Source organism: Aquarana catesbeiana, linkage group LG05 (assembly GCF_042186555.1).
Source record: "Aquarana catesbeiana isolate 2022-GZ linkage group LG05, ASM4218655v1, whole genome shotgun sequence".
NCBI classification, from domain to species: domain Eukaryota; kingdom Metazoa; phylum Chordata; class Amphibia; order Anura; family Ranidae; genus Aquarana; species Aquarana catesbeiana.
The window spans coordinates 577,385,587-577,400,935 of NC_133328.1; the positions used below are offsets into that span (position 1 = coordinate 577,385,587).

At 41.3% G+C, this 15,349-nt stretch overlaps 1 protein-coding gene across 1 annotated transcript in view; it reads left to right on the forward strand.

Moving 5' to 3' along the window:
- VPS13B (vacuolar protein sorting 13 homolog B) overlaps positions 1-15,349 on the forward strand; it is a 1,301,055-nt gene that overhangs the window by 971,840 nt on the left and 313,866 nt on the right. The window contains exon 25 of the mRNA XM_073632833.1: positions 89-226. Within this exon, the coding sequence (XP_073488934.1) occupies positions 89-226 (138 nt within the window). The remainder of the gene's footprint in view (positions 1-88; positions 227-15,349) is intronic.

Genomic DNA, 15,349 nt, shown 5'->3' on the forward strand with positions numbered 1-15,349 from the left:
TGAAATACCTTCATAAGTATTGGTTAATGATATGTTAATTTGAATGCTGAAGCATCCTCTGCATAATTGTCACTTCATCTTATTATAGATGCTGGGAAGACATTGCCAGAAAGCCTAGATTACACCAAAATCTGGCTACAGACAGCAGCAGGAGAGGCCAATGCTAGAACTGGGATTCCTCCACCGCTGATCACGCTACAAATAAAAGATTTCCTGAATGGACCAGGTATTGTTTTTCTTTTTTCAATAGCTTTTGTTTTCATGGTAATATATAACAACAGTGTCACTCACACAGGGTCAATTGAACAAGATAAAGAGTCCAACAACAGGGTTAAGGTATACACAGTGGTAAGAATCGACAGTGAGTTGTCAGTGAGGAGTCCAACAGTGAAAGTAGCAAAACATGGTAACCTGTCTTAGTACTTAGGGAAGGTGGGAACCAATAGGTAGAGGGAGTGAAAGAGGGAAAGGGGGAAAAGTTGGGGGCGAAAGGAAGAGAAGTTGGTTAATGGGGAGAGGTGGGAGGAGAAAGGATGGAATGAGGTGATCCTCAAGGGCTTTGGGCTTAAGGTGAAGCAAGATATTTATAAATAACTGAGGCTGGAAGGTTTCAAAGAGGGGAGGGGCATAATTGATTTTGGGTTCTCAAATTGTAAGAATTGTGGGTTATGAATCCTTGAGAATGCAGGATAATTTCTATTAAAAAAAAAATAGCCATGTTTCCAAAAAGGGGTCATTTGGGGGATATTTCTACTGTCCTGGCATTTTAGGGCCTCAAGAAATCCATCAGAACATCAGAATTGATCACTTTTCAAATATATACTGTACCATAGTTTGTGGACTGTAAAACTTTCCTACAGACTAAATAATATACACTTTGGGTATTTTTCACCAAAGAAATGTAGCAGAATACATTTTGGGCTAAATTTATGAAGAACACTTATTTATTTGCAAGATTTTTTAACAAAAACAAAGAAAAATGTGTTTCATTTCAAAATGTTCAGTCTTTTTTTGTTTAGCAAAAAATAAAAAACCCAGAGGTAATTAAATACCACCAAAAGAAGCTCTATTTGTGAACAAAATGAAAAAAAATGAGTTTGGGTACAATGTTGCATGATCGCGTAAATGTCATTCAAAGTGCGTCAGCTGAAAATTGGCCTGGACACAGGAGGGGGGTAAAAGTGCCCGGTATTGAAGTGGTTCATTAAAATAAAAAGTATGCCATAGTTCAATTGAATACATAACAAACTCTGACCATACCCCTTTGTTGTTAACATTCTGCCCTTGTAATCCCTCTGGTAGCGAATGGACCTTGCCACCATAATGATGATATTCTAGATGACCTAGCCATCTCTGCGGAGGTCCAAACTACCATCACCCACTACTACTTCTGCCAATGTATCCGAAAGCGCTACATGGGAAGGTCACAAAGCAGTAGTTTGATGGCAGTTCATTTCTCATAGCTTCTGCCTCAAAAGGCAAAGCGGGTCAGAACTGTGAAACCATCCACTCCTTCGAATCTAAACACAAACGCTCTCTGCTCCCAGAAGATGAAGCCACTTTATCTGAATTGTAGGACAAACTAGCAAAGCTGTTAGATATCTGCAAAGAGAACTCAAACACATTTCCAATAGGAAGGCACTCGGGAAGTGGTGCCGGAGTTAAAATGTTAGAAACTAGTAGAAATGTGCAACAGTTCACGGAATATTACCCTCTGTAATTCACTCCCTCAAACATCCCCTGTGCTCCAATAGAAGAGACATGCACTAATTAAAGACAACCTGCAACGCAGTTCACCACTCAGTGCTGCTTTCAGCAGACACTGAAAGCTTTTTACAGAGTAGACTGGTGGTTATGTTTTAGGAAACGGCTTTGCCCCAAATAGGCTTGCATGAATTCTGGCTTTCTATATAGTTCCTACTGCTAGAGTAAATGTTAATGGCAAACTGTATCCCAGTTTCCCTGTTCCCCTGTTCTAGGAGGGACTAGACAGGGGTTTCCTCTTTTGCCCCTCTTGTTCACTTTGATGGTGGAGGTTTTTCCCCAAAAAATAAATATAGCGATTACTCGTAGAACATTTTGGTTCTTTTGAACATAAACTCTCCACTTATGCAGATGACATTCCAATCTATAATTCGAAACCTCAATTTATTATGCCCAATGTAATGGTAGAACTGACCTCCTTTTAATGCTCTGTCTAATTTTGAAATAAACTATAATAAATCTGTAAGTCTTACCATTATGATAATGTCTAGTTTAGCTGCTACTTTACAGTCATCCTTTCCATTTACTAGGAAGTTCCAAGCCCTGAAATATCTTGGCATTAACCTTAATTAAATTAATTGAATTACTGATATTTAATATGCTCTGTTGAACTGGCTTCTTCTCTCCCCTCATGGTTATCCTTCCTATGTCTATTCATCAATGCCTCTACTACATGCATTAGGTGTTATTGCCAACCATCAGTTGTACCTGACCCATTCAGGAAAAGTTGCTTGTTTGAGCACTGATGGATATATTCTTGATGAAGCAGAAAAAAAAAGACTATATTGTAAAAATGTACACCTATAATAGTGTATTTTGGTTTGTAATAGTGGAGTACACAGTTAAGGTTTCATTCATGTACATGTGCATTTTAGAGTTTTTAACACTTTAGATTTCATTGTAACCTGCTCCATATAGTTGAAATTATTGTAAAACGAAATGTTTAACCGAACAAAAATGGTGTATGTACTAATATTTTTTAACACATTGGAATATTATGTGGCACCTTTCTGTGAATTTAAGTAATTTTAAGGTTTTTTTTTTCAGTTATAAGAGGAAAATAATATGTCCTGTACACTTTGATTAATGTTAGCATCACCCATAAGTATAAGTAGTAACTCCTGTCTGCAATGTTCATTTAATTGTGTTGATCTCAGAGCCAAATTGCTTACATTACTTGGTTAAAGAAAAAAATATTTTGTTGCATTGAATTTGGAACATAAAGTGTCATCTCAAAGGGATCCCTTGTTCTAATTGCTCACAGATTTAACACCTTGAATGGCTGTCTAACTGGAACAAATGACCCCATCCACAATGTACACAGTAAGCTAGAGGCTTACACAATAAGGGGGGTGAAGGATTCTCCCTCCACCCTTCCTGGTCAGGGACATTGTATCCTGACAAGAGGGCCTGCCACTGCCAGAATGCACTGATCATCCTCATTCACTGTACGAGAAAATTTGTCAACATGTCCCTTCTACAGAAGTTGAATAAACAATGGAAAGCCACACACTGATCAAGATTTGGCCAGTCCCTGCTAAACTGCCTGAACTTAGATCAGTGTATTGCCAGCTTTTTAGAGTTTAAATTTCCAGCCCTATATTAGTCAATAGAGTTGGGTCAAACACCCCCAAGTTCAGTTCGCGCCAGAACTCTCGAACATTGCAAAAGTTCGGACCTGAACTCTGAACTTTATTAAAGTCTATGGTACCTGAATTTGAAAAATCAAAAGTGCCCATTTTGAATACTTATATGCAAGTTATTGGCCACAGAAAGGGTATGAGGGCCCGGGTACTGCCCTGGGGGACATGTAATGCAATTTTTTTTTTTTTTTAAAGAGATCGTTTTTACAGGAGCATTGATTTTAATGAAGCTTAAAGTGAAACAATACAAATAAAAAATTCCTTTAAATATTAGTGCCTGTGGGGTCCCCTTAGTCTGCCTGTAAAGTGGCACATCTGTACCATGTATAGAACCTGCTGCAGCAAAACAACCTTTATTAAAGAAAAAAATGACATTTAAATTGCCGGCAATACAATACCATTGCCAGCAATAGAAAAATTTTAAAAAACGGCATGGCCCCCCCAGCAATCCATACCCTTGGATCTGGTATGGCTTTTCAGGAGACCCCATGCCAAAAATTTAAAAAAATAACGGCATGGGGTTCCCCGAAATCCCATATCAGACCCTTCTTTGAGCGTGCAGGAACGAGCGCCCCCCCCCAACCATACCAGGCCACATGCCCTCAACATGGGGGGGGTGCTTTGGGGCGGGGAGGCTCTGTTGTCCTTATGTTGATGGGGACAAGGGCCTCGTCCTGACAACCCTGGGCTGTGGTTGTGAGGGTCTGCAGGCAGGGGGCTTATCATATTCTGGAAGCCCCTTTTAACAAAGGGGCCCACAGATCCTGCCCCCCTATGTAAATGAGTATGGGGTACATAGTACCCCCACACAGTCACCAAAAAAGCATCAAAAAGAAATAAAAATACACACATCTACTTAATAACTTAATAACTAAATAACTTTTGACAATTTCTTTATTTAAAAAAGTCCCCTGATGTAGCTCCATCATTCATCATGATGCCACCGCCACCCTGAAAGAAGAAAAAAAACGCTCCGCCTTCAACTAAGGCAAACCACTGAATGCCTGGCTTGCCTTTTGACAGTTCTTATATAGGTAAGGGGTGGAGCCACCGGGTGGCACCGTCCCATTGTGATGTCACCGACCGGTGCATGCTGGGTTGGTGACATCACAAGGGGGTGGTGCCTTACCTATATAAGAACTGTCAAACAGCAGAGTCTGCAGTCAGCAGTTAGCCTTCGTCGCAGGTGGAGTTTTTTTTTTTTTTCTTTTTTCTTTTTTCGGGTCCAGCAGTGGCAGCAAGCATCATGATTGATGATGGATCTATATTTTTTATTTTTAATTTGACACTTTTTTTTGGTGAATGGATAGGGATACAATGTACCCCATACTTAGTCACATGGGGGGGGGGTGGGATCTGGGGACACCCTTGTTAAAGGGGGCTTCCAGATTCCGATAAAGCCCCTGCACGCAGACCCCCACAACCACAGCCCAGGGTTGTGGGGAAGAGGCCCATCACCATGGGGACAAGGTGGTTTGGGGGGGCAGAGCCGCTCCTGTCCCAAAGCGCACCCCCCCATTTTGAGGGCATGTGGCTTGGTTCAAGAGGGGGGTGGAGGGGCGTTCGCTCGTCCAACTCTATTTGTGAAGAAAGCATTGGCCCAGACCAAACCATAGAAAGTTCATTAGTTAGTAATATCAGTCCACCCTGCAAACTAATTCAACTAATGCTTCTAGGAAAAGATTGAAAAGGGGGATCAAACTGGGAACCAACATTTAAAGATTTTTTTTTCTAATAATGATAACTTCTTTAAGTGCAGGAATTTTCCTTTTTTGATTGTGCTAGAGACTAGGGGTGCAAAAAGCAGTAATTTACAAATCTTGTTAGGTACAATGTTTTTGGCTGATACTATTACCTCACACAATATAGAACAATGCTTCTGAAATGTGGAAGGTTTGTTGTTGTTTTAGTGTTAAATGTTCAGCTTTTGACCATTTCTGATTAAACATATTTTCTTCTCGTCCTTTGAGGGACACAGCAATTCTTTAGACTACCAGGTTATACTGCTGCCTACAGTAGAAATGAACACTGGCAAAAATAAAAAAAATGGCCAGCACAGGTAAACTTATTCATCACCATCAAGCTTACTGTTTTTGCTAGTGTCCTCGAGGGAGTGAATGTGTTTTCTCCAGCTCTTTTGTAATCTGTTTATTTGTAAAGCATATTCTTCTATCAACATCTGCTGGTTGATTTTATGCTGGATATGTTAAATCCTGGCATTCTCTTCAGTCAGCCACAGAGTTCAGATTTTCTCAGTTTATACTGGTGTTACTCTGGAACTTTCTGAACGTTTCTTCAGTCAGCTACTGGTAAATTCAGGCTGGATGTGGAAATCCTGAAACGCCCCCCAGTTAGCAAAACAGGACAGATTCCTATTTTGTCATCTACACGAGTGCTGTCTCTGTGTCAGTCCTGCGATGGGCAGTGACAACGCTTTTTGGTAATCTGTTCAGGAGGGAGTGCTTGTGATGGTGCAGAATCACATTTACAGCACTGATTAAATGACCAGCCAGTCATTGTCCCTGTGCTGGATAGAGAACCTGGGAAGTTTGCAGCACATGCATTTGACCTCTGGGTTATCGCTTTGCAGCTCAAGTACAAGGCAGGTGTCTCCACCTATATGATATGAGCTTTTGGAGGTGAACCAATGAGAAAGCAAAAAAAAGTTGCTTTACTTTGACTATAAGAAAATCAAATCTTGCTGTTGTGGAAGTTTAGGATGGTCTCTGTGGCTTATCAACTATAGCTGTAGCATAGGCGTTTGCAGGGGGGTGTGCCAGGGTTTCCTGGGCACACCCTATTCACTATGTGCAGTGCTGATTGCCCCTACTGCCTGCCCCCCCCCACTATGTTGGCCTCCCTGCCCCGCAATGCTGCTGGCTTCCCTTCTCTCCACTCCCCTGGCTGCTGCAGGGGGGGGGATGATTCAGTATGGAAAGTGGGGGGACGGGGCCAGTAAATATGTAGCTTACCAGCCCCTTCCTTTTCTAAATGAACGAAGTGAACACACTTGCTCACTGTGTCCATTCATAACTGACGCATAGTAATCTATTTACTGTGCTTCAGTTTGTGAATGAACAGGAAGCACAGAGCACTTCCCATGCATGCACTGTCCTGTGCAGCTGAGGCATGTGTGTTTGAGCTTTGCGGTGCACACCCTAATGCAATAGGCTGCACACACCTATGAGATGTAGTCTCGCATAAGAGTCTTGCAGGCATCATAGTTCAAACACAGCTTACAATTTGTTTTCTATTGTAGCTTGTGTTTGTCGGGTACATTATTGTTAAACAGCCACCACATGTTACAGCAGAGCTTTTCTGGGCGTAGAGAGCAGAGGATCCATGCTAATGCAGACCACAGTCAGCATAACAGACCACAGTCACATTGTGCTTGTGGAGTCTTGTTTTTAAACTTCTGGCTGATTACAAAGCTGCTGTGAATTCTTACGTGAAGTTGTTCCCAGAAAGCACCACCTACCTCGACCCAGTTGTTTATTGGGATGTTCTCAGTACAGTGCTTCCCCCGTCACTTCTGAACAATCAGTGGATTCCTTTCCAGCAGTTACCTGTATACACGTTGTACTTGAGGAAGGTACTGTACTCAGAGCCTTATTTTATAACTCTTCATTGCCCTTAGTAATGCAGTTCATGTGGACAGTTAGGGAATTAAGCCTTGTACACATGCCAAAATGTGTCCAGTTCAGTGGGAACTGGCCAAATTTTTTACATATGTACTACTGTCTGTTCAACAGTCATACTGGACAACTAGCATTTGATCAGTGCTCTCAGCCAATGACTGCAAGCACTGAACTGAGTATTCCAATGGGGGGGGGGGGGAGTCCCCCCATCAGAATACGAAAGAACAGTGGGATAGACCCCTGCATCAACAAAAGAACTGGGAGGTTTGGAGTGTGCAAACGATCTGCAGGACTTAGTTCCACTTGGCTCCTATGTGAAAGGACTCCTTATGGTCTGGTTCAGTTTTATGCTGGATACCACATCTTACCTATGGATCACTGTTCCCAACAGACACCTGACTTTTATGGTTTTGTCAGGATCCATCTGTGAATCTGTTATTAGATTTCTTTCCTTCCTTTCTGAAGTGAGAATCATTCTGACCAATTTTAGCTGCCGCTAATACACCCAAATCAAGAATGTGCTTTCCTGTGTAATGTGGTGGTCAGCGCTACCCTTGGATTATTGGAATCATTTGCTGGCCTTGGTTGTTCTACCCCTTAGCATATTGTGAAGTCTACCGTTTGTTTGATGTTTGTTTGTTTCCTCAGTGAAAGTCCTCTGTAAATGTTAAGAAATGTTACTTTCTTTTCTCCACTTCCTCGTTGACACCCTCCAATCCTGGTTGCCAGTCCACCCGTAAGGTCTAGCTCTCAGAATTTACCATTGCTCTATCTGGACCTTGTTTACTAGAGAATTATTCCCTCCATTGTCCTGATATGGTAAAGGTGGTGAGAATCTCTCGCCCATTGTCATTGCACTTTTTTAATCTAGCATAGACCTCTTAAGTGTATACTGGCTTCTTGATCCAACATCTCCAGACCTTCATCCTAACTTGTGGCCTTAAAGATCATGTTTGACCCCTTTCCGTCAAGGTGTAATCTACTAGATTTGTGCTCGATTCAGTTTTTTTTTTTTTTACAACTTTTTCCAGGATTTTCAAGGATACCACATGATGCATAGTTTTAAGATCTAACAGGCGGTTGTTCAGGCCTCAATTTAAGCCAGCTTCAAACATTAGGTCCTTCAGTTAGCTCTTTGAGCTCCACTTGATTCCCAGTTTTTAATGTTTTTTTCTTGAGTCTGTTGACCTTTTTACTCTGTTGCCCAGCCCTCTGTTGGACTGCTTTTGGACATCCTGCAAGTCAAAAGAATTTTTGTGTCCCACAGTACCTCTTGTGGAGTCCACAGGTTCTATTCCTCTGTGTTTATTTTAATGCTCTTGCTCTACTGCTTTGCAACAATACTGAGGCATGGCAACCTTTTTTTCTTTTTGCTAGTGTCCTTTCACCTGTTAGCATCAATATAGCTTGAGAGTCTATAGAATTCCTGTATCCTGCAATGAACTCCAAGAAAGTATTTTACAGTGAGTACAAAAATCATGTCTCTCTTGTAGAATAGCTGTTTAGTGAAGAATCTTTTCAGTGCTGCCAGACAAAATCTTTTACAGATCAGTGTTAACTTGTTTGAAATCCTAAAGCATCTGTAGGGTTTCTTTTATGTGTCTTTTCAGGGGTTTTAATCTTGGCTGTTAGAGATGTTATCTTCGATGTAAATTCCTTTTTCTTAGCTGAAACTTTATTTTGATTAAAAAGAGCCTGTAAGGAAGCTTTAAAAATTTCATGGGTAATCTTGTCCACAAAAGAGCATAGGGCTCATAAATAATTGAATGTAATATTTAGGATCTGTTACATGTGTCCTGTTGAGTTTTCATTTGCCTCCAAAGGGGACCTAGATTATTATTATTATTAAACACGATTTATATAGCGCCAGCAGTTTACGCAGTGCTTTACAATGTAGAAGGGGAACAGCACAATTCGAGCACAGTTCAATACAGACGGGACAGGAGGGCCCTGCTTGTAGAGCTTACATTCTAAAGGAAGGGAGGGTGGTGGTACAAAAGGTAAAAGATGCGGCGAATGATTTGATGGGGGTGGCTCAGGGACAGTTGTTAGGTGGGTATGGGATAGGCTCCCTGAAGGTGGACAAGTTAGGGGCTGATCAGACATACCACGGCAGGAAGTTCCAGAGGATGGGAGACTCTCTGGAGAAGTCCTGAAGGCGAGCATGGGAGGAGGTAACAAGGGAGCTAGAGAGCAGGAGGTCCTGGGAGGAGCGGAGGGGACAATTTGGGCGATATCTGTAGATGAGGTTGGTGATGTAGCTGGGGCGATGTGGATGGCCTTGTATGTTGTGGTTAGCATTTTGAATTTTATATGTTGCGGTAGGGGAAGTCAGTGAAGGGACTGGAAGAGAGGAGCAGCAGTTACGGATCGGTTAGTGAGGTGTATTAGTCTAGCAGCAGCATTTATAATAGACTGAAGGGGGAATAGCCTGCGTATGGGTAGGCCATTAAGGAGAGAGTTGCAGTAGTCAAGGCGGGAAAAAATCAAGGAGTGAATAAGTTGCTTTGTGGTGTCGCTAGTCAGGGTGGGTCGAATTCTGGAGATGTTGCGGAGGTTAAGGCGACAGGATTTAGACAGCGATTGGATGTGGGGGCTGAAGGAGAGGTCAGAGTCAAGGATTACACCCAGCACCCTGGCATGTTTGGAGAGACCAATGGTTGTGCTGTTGATCTTAATGGTCTTAATTAATTAAGTCATGGGGGGGGACCAGGAAAGAGGAAATATAAAATATAACAAGCTCAGTTTTAGAAAGATTGAGTTTGAGAAATCCATACCGATATGTCATTCAGTGAATTTGAGATCCATGAGGAGATCGAGGGGGTGAGTTGAGGAGTGGAGAGATAGATCTGGGTATCGTCGGCATAGAGGTGGTATTGGAAGCCGGGGGGGGGGGGTTATCAACTGGCCCAGGGAAGAGGTATAGAGCAAAAATAGGAGGGGTCCAAGGCTGGAGCCTTGGGGTACCCCAACAGAAAGAGGAGCGGAGGAGATGGAGTTGACACTGAAAGTTAGCTGAGATAGGTAGGAGGAGAACCAGTATAAAGCAGAATCACGGAGACCAAGGGAGTGTAGTTTGCTGAGGAGGAGCAGGTGGTCAGCTGTGTCGAAGGCAGCAGAGAGGTCTAAGAGTATGAGTATGGAGTAATGGCCATTGGTTTTAGCAGTTAGTAGGTCATTAGTGAGTTTTAGTAAGGTAGTTTCAGTGGAATGTTGAGGACGGAATCCAGACTGTAGGGGGTCGAGAAGGTTATTGTCTGTGAGGTAGCGACTCATTCGGTCATGGACAAGGTGTTTGATGAGCTTGGAGGCAAATGGGAGCAGGGAGATGGGTCCTAAGTTATTCAAACAGGTGGGGTCTAAATTATGTTTTTGTGATGATTTTGAAAGTTGTGTTGCCTGTCCAATTGATTTTGGAGTGTTGTTCTAATTTTGTAATGACACAATTGAAGGTTTAAAACAATATTCTATATTGTGGAGTAGCATGAATCTCCAGATATGTTAAAAATGAAATAAGGCTTTAGACCAGTGATGGTCAACTTAATATAGGGAGCGTAAAGTGTGAACTCCCTTGCCCTGACATGTCCAGCATCCCACACAATAGCTTCCTTTTTTGTTCATTTGATATTATTAGTACATTACAATGTGACACACAGGAAAATATGTACTGTATGTGTAAAAGTTAAAGCCAGAGCTTTCTTAGAAAAAAAAAAAGAAAATACGCTTAGAGGGGAATTACTTGCATTCATCCCTTGTGTTGCCCTGTCCTACCTTAGCAGAAATCTTCCTTCCCCACCCTCTCCACCCCCTCTGCCATATTCTTCAGTTACAGTGGGCGTTTCTTTCTTTAATTTTTTTTTATTTTTCATGAGGTGTCTGAAACAGGTTAACGAAGACCTGATCTTACCCTTTGTATAGTCCTGCAGCAAATGATCATGTTTAATAATAATCTATTGCTGGCTGGATCAACTCTGCCACCATAATTACAGGAAGTGCTGTGATTTCACTTCCTCCTAACCCTTTTGCTGCCACAAAAATAAGTACTATGTTTGCAGCAGTTCTTGAGAGTAAAGAAACTCCTAGGTGCCTTAACAGCCAGGGAATTGTTTGTTTTTAGTTAAGTGATTTGAGTGGCTGTAAAGCCACTCAGTCATTTCTGTATGCTCTGAAAAGTGCCACGTCCCCTTCATGCCTGATTCCCCTCTCCTGCCTTGTCCACCACTGTCACTGTGTTTTGGGCTCACCTCTGCCCCCTAGGGTATTAACATAGCAAGTGCTGTGAAAAATGATCCTAGAGGGGTTCAACTGCTGAGCACTTCCAAGTTCAGTATTGTAAATCCCCAGCCACAGTCTGTGCTCAGACTCTTGATGTCTCTATGAAGAGAACCTGACACCTCACAAGCACTTGTGTTCAAAAATGATAATTGCTCCAAACCTATATATATATATATATATATATATATATTGCACGTGCCAAAGTAAAAGCAGCAACGTTAAAGTCGTTCTAATATGTAAGCATTTTCTACTTTAAAGGATAAGTTCACCTTTACAAAAAAAAAATAACTGCACTTTTTTTGCAGGTAATGCATATATTATTTTTTTTGGTTAGGAACCTGTAAAGCATTGCACCCACAATCAGCAGATCGTGGGTTGTAATGCCAAGGTTTTGCAGACTGTCTGTCTGTACTTCCGATACCAGCAGGCAGTTAACTCTGATAAGAAGCTCAATGAACTACCTAGAGCAGGGGTGAGGGGTGTTCAAACTTTTTTTCAAAGAGGGCCAGATTTGATGACATGAACATGCGTGAGGGCCGACCATTTTGCCTGACATTTTTTAAACCATTAAAATTCGGTCTAAGTGTGTTCGTCCGAGCACTAATACACTGACCAAGAAGAATTCTCTTGTCTTTGTGGCTGTGTGGTGTGAAGAGATGAGCTTGGGCGTGTTATTTGGAGATATATATAATATATATATCTTTTGTGGCCCCAACAAATCCCTACGCCGCTCAGAACTAAGGATGAGCTCAGGTGTGTTATTTGGATATACCATAAATGTATAACACGCACCTTTACTTTAAGAGGTAAGTTTCAGGAAAAAACATACATTTTAAATAATGAACTGTGAAGCAAAATAAGGGTCAGTGCCCATCTGCAGCCTCACCATTGCCATGAATGCAGCCTCACCGTTGCCATGAATGCAGCCCTACCATTGCGATCAGTGCAGCCTGATCCATGCCCAGGCTGCACTGATGGACTTCCCTTTTACAGATGCCGCAGAGGAAACAGGAGATTCTCCTGTATGTAATCTGATGGTGCTTGTCCTGCCCCCTCCCTGTCCCCTCAGAGGCAGCACAAATAAATATGGTATTAATCGGCCCCTGGGGGCCACAAAAGATATATACAAATTACCAGGGGGGGGGGCGCATTAAACCGGAACGTGGGCCACAATTGGCCAGCGGGCCGGACTTTGGACATGCCTGACCTAGAGCAATCAACAGCGCCCTGGTAGTTTTTTGATAACTCTGTGAATGAATGACATGGTCAGATGGGCAGAGCTTTTTTTTTTTTTTAGATTGTGACAGCGAGCTGGAGGAGAAGATCAATAAGAGAATCGGGTATTGTGATTGTGTGCATTAAAACTAATTTGAGTGTATTTTTTACTGAATATATAGGTTTGATAAACAGAACCATTATCATAAAAATATTGCAATTGCCACCATTTTATTGTACAGGGTCTCTGCTTTCAGGAAATATATATAATATTAATTAATCTAGATGCCTAAAATATGCATTTTAAAGGACAAGTTGACTTTTTGTAACATCTTACATCCGTATTCAGGATGTAACATGTTACTGTTTCAGCAGCCTCCGCAACCCCCCTGATCCCCTGTTATGACAGCACGTGGGAGATCATCTGCCCGCACTCGCTGTCACAATTTTAAAAAGGAAGTAAACTTCCCTCTAATGTTTGTACCTATAGGTAAGCCTTATTATAGCCTTAGCCTTATTATATGTACTGCAAATATCTCCTAAACCTGTACCGTTAAGGAGATTTTTACTGTATACTGCGCCAATGACATCCTCGGCACATGTGCTCTGAAGGAACGGCGGCCCATGCCGTTTCTTTAGGGCCCTGTGTCGTGACTGGCGGCTCCCGTGTGCATGCATGGGAGTGAAGTCACGCAGATCTGGGCCATCACACAGCTGGAGTCCGTGGACCCGTAAGGAAGACAGGCAAATATGGATGCGGCCTCCAGCAGGGACGACGAGGGCATTCCTTTGCAGGCAAGTGTCACGTCATGTGCTACTAAGTGCTAGCACAATATGCCTTTACCTTGCAGGTAAGAAAAAAGGAAAAAAAAAGAGAGCATTTTCTTCCTCTTTAAAAAAAACTTGGCCCTGTGGGGCTCCACCCACCCAGCTGCATCATTCATTCACAGAGCTCTGTAAATGGGAGAACTACAAGTACCAACATCCTTTAAGGCTGGCGCCTTGTAGCTCTTAATGAACTACCAGGGCGCTGTTGAGCGCTCTAGGTAGTTCATTGATCTTCCTGTCAGTGTGTAACTGCCTGCCAGTACGAGCAGACAGCTTACAATGACAGTCTGCAAGAGCCCTACATTGCAATGCTTTGCAGGCTTCAAGTAAAAAAATAAATACACATTTTTTTTTACCTGCAAAAGCTGTGCATTTTTTTTTACAACTTGTCCTTTAATGTGTGCAAAAAATATGAGAAAAAATGGTTTTAGCAGCAAAAAGGTTAAACACATGGTCTTAAGAGCTGGTTTATACCAGTGCAGGTACTAATAGCTGTGCTATCCCAGCACTGTTTTAAAACCTGGTACTCAAGTGGTTAATGAAATATTACAGACTTATTCAGATCAATACATTGCAGCATTTTGAGTGCCATCCCAATGCACCAAGGCGGTCGTTAACAAAGCATCTTCACTTTAACATAACACCTAAGCAGTTTATCAGAAAAGTGATGGTGAAATATCCATTTTTGGCTGTGTTGGAAGGTAATTTAAATTGAATGGACTGTAATGCAACTCAGCACTATAGTGTGAATAGGTCCTTATGCAGACAGCAGTTAAGTTTACAATCGTTAACTCTAAATTACTGTAACTCCTATTTTTTTCTTTGCTTTTATTTAATCATATTCTTTTTGACAATTACTCCGGTTACAAAGTAGGGTGGGCTTCATCAGCTGTCAGTCCTGTCCCACACAGGCACATGATATCCTGACAGCTCATGTGACCAAGGCTTTACAGATAGGGGACTCAGCCCACTACACCACAGCACAAACTACCACCTCAATGGTACCCCGCATTTCAGGCTCTGCCCTGCTCTATATTGCTGACCTGACTCAGGGCACAGTAAGCTGCACACTGACAGACCACGCTCTTATCTAAGGCTAAAACCTTTTTTTTTTGTATGGAATGATTAAAACCCCAGCTTTTATTCATGTGTGTCCTATTGCCTTGTACACACAACAGAAATTGAGAAGAAATATTTTCAGAGGAAATGCCTTCTTAGACAAATGTCATCAGGAAAAGTGTCCCCATTTGAAGATTTCCAAGACTTCCTCTCTACTTCTGTTATGGTGACCACTCCAAATTTCCTTTTCCTGCTCATTTTCAGTCCGGTGTTGATGGGGGTCACCAGAACAAATAGGGTCAATCTCCCTAACAAAAAAAAACTAAGAAGTGTTCTCACCTTTCCCCACTTTACAGAAAGTTTTTGCTTTATATTCAATGTAACTTTTATTAATGATGTTTGAAGAGCCAGGAACCAATATGTGTGACTATTAAATTATGACAGTAAATTAAATTAATTTTAATTTTGAAAAATGTTATATTTTAAAATTTAAAAATTGAGGGGAAAATGTATTTCTCTAAAGGAAAAAATTACAAGATGGTCCACAAGTGAAAAAGTTGTTCTTGCTATTTTTTACATTTTTCTATTCTGAATAATACAGTATATGTTTTAAAAAAACACACTCAATAATTGTCCTTATATAACCACTGTTGGCTTCAGGCAAAGCAGATGTCATGAAAAAATAATACATAAGGGATTTTTTTTTTTTTAAAGTAGCCTGAATAAGAATTTTGTGGCTGCATTTCTTTTTGTTTGTTTTTATTTATTTTATATACTGCGCATAGAATATAGAAAATTAACCATTTCATATGTAATAGTATTTTTATATCTGTAAATGTAAACAAATTGTAAAAACATTTTCTAAAAATGCTAAAATATGATCCCTTTTTCCAGTCAGGTATATATTCAAATATACCACAAGATTGA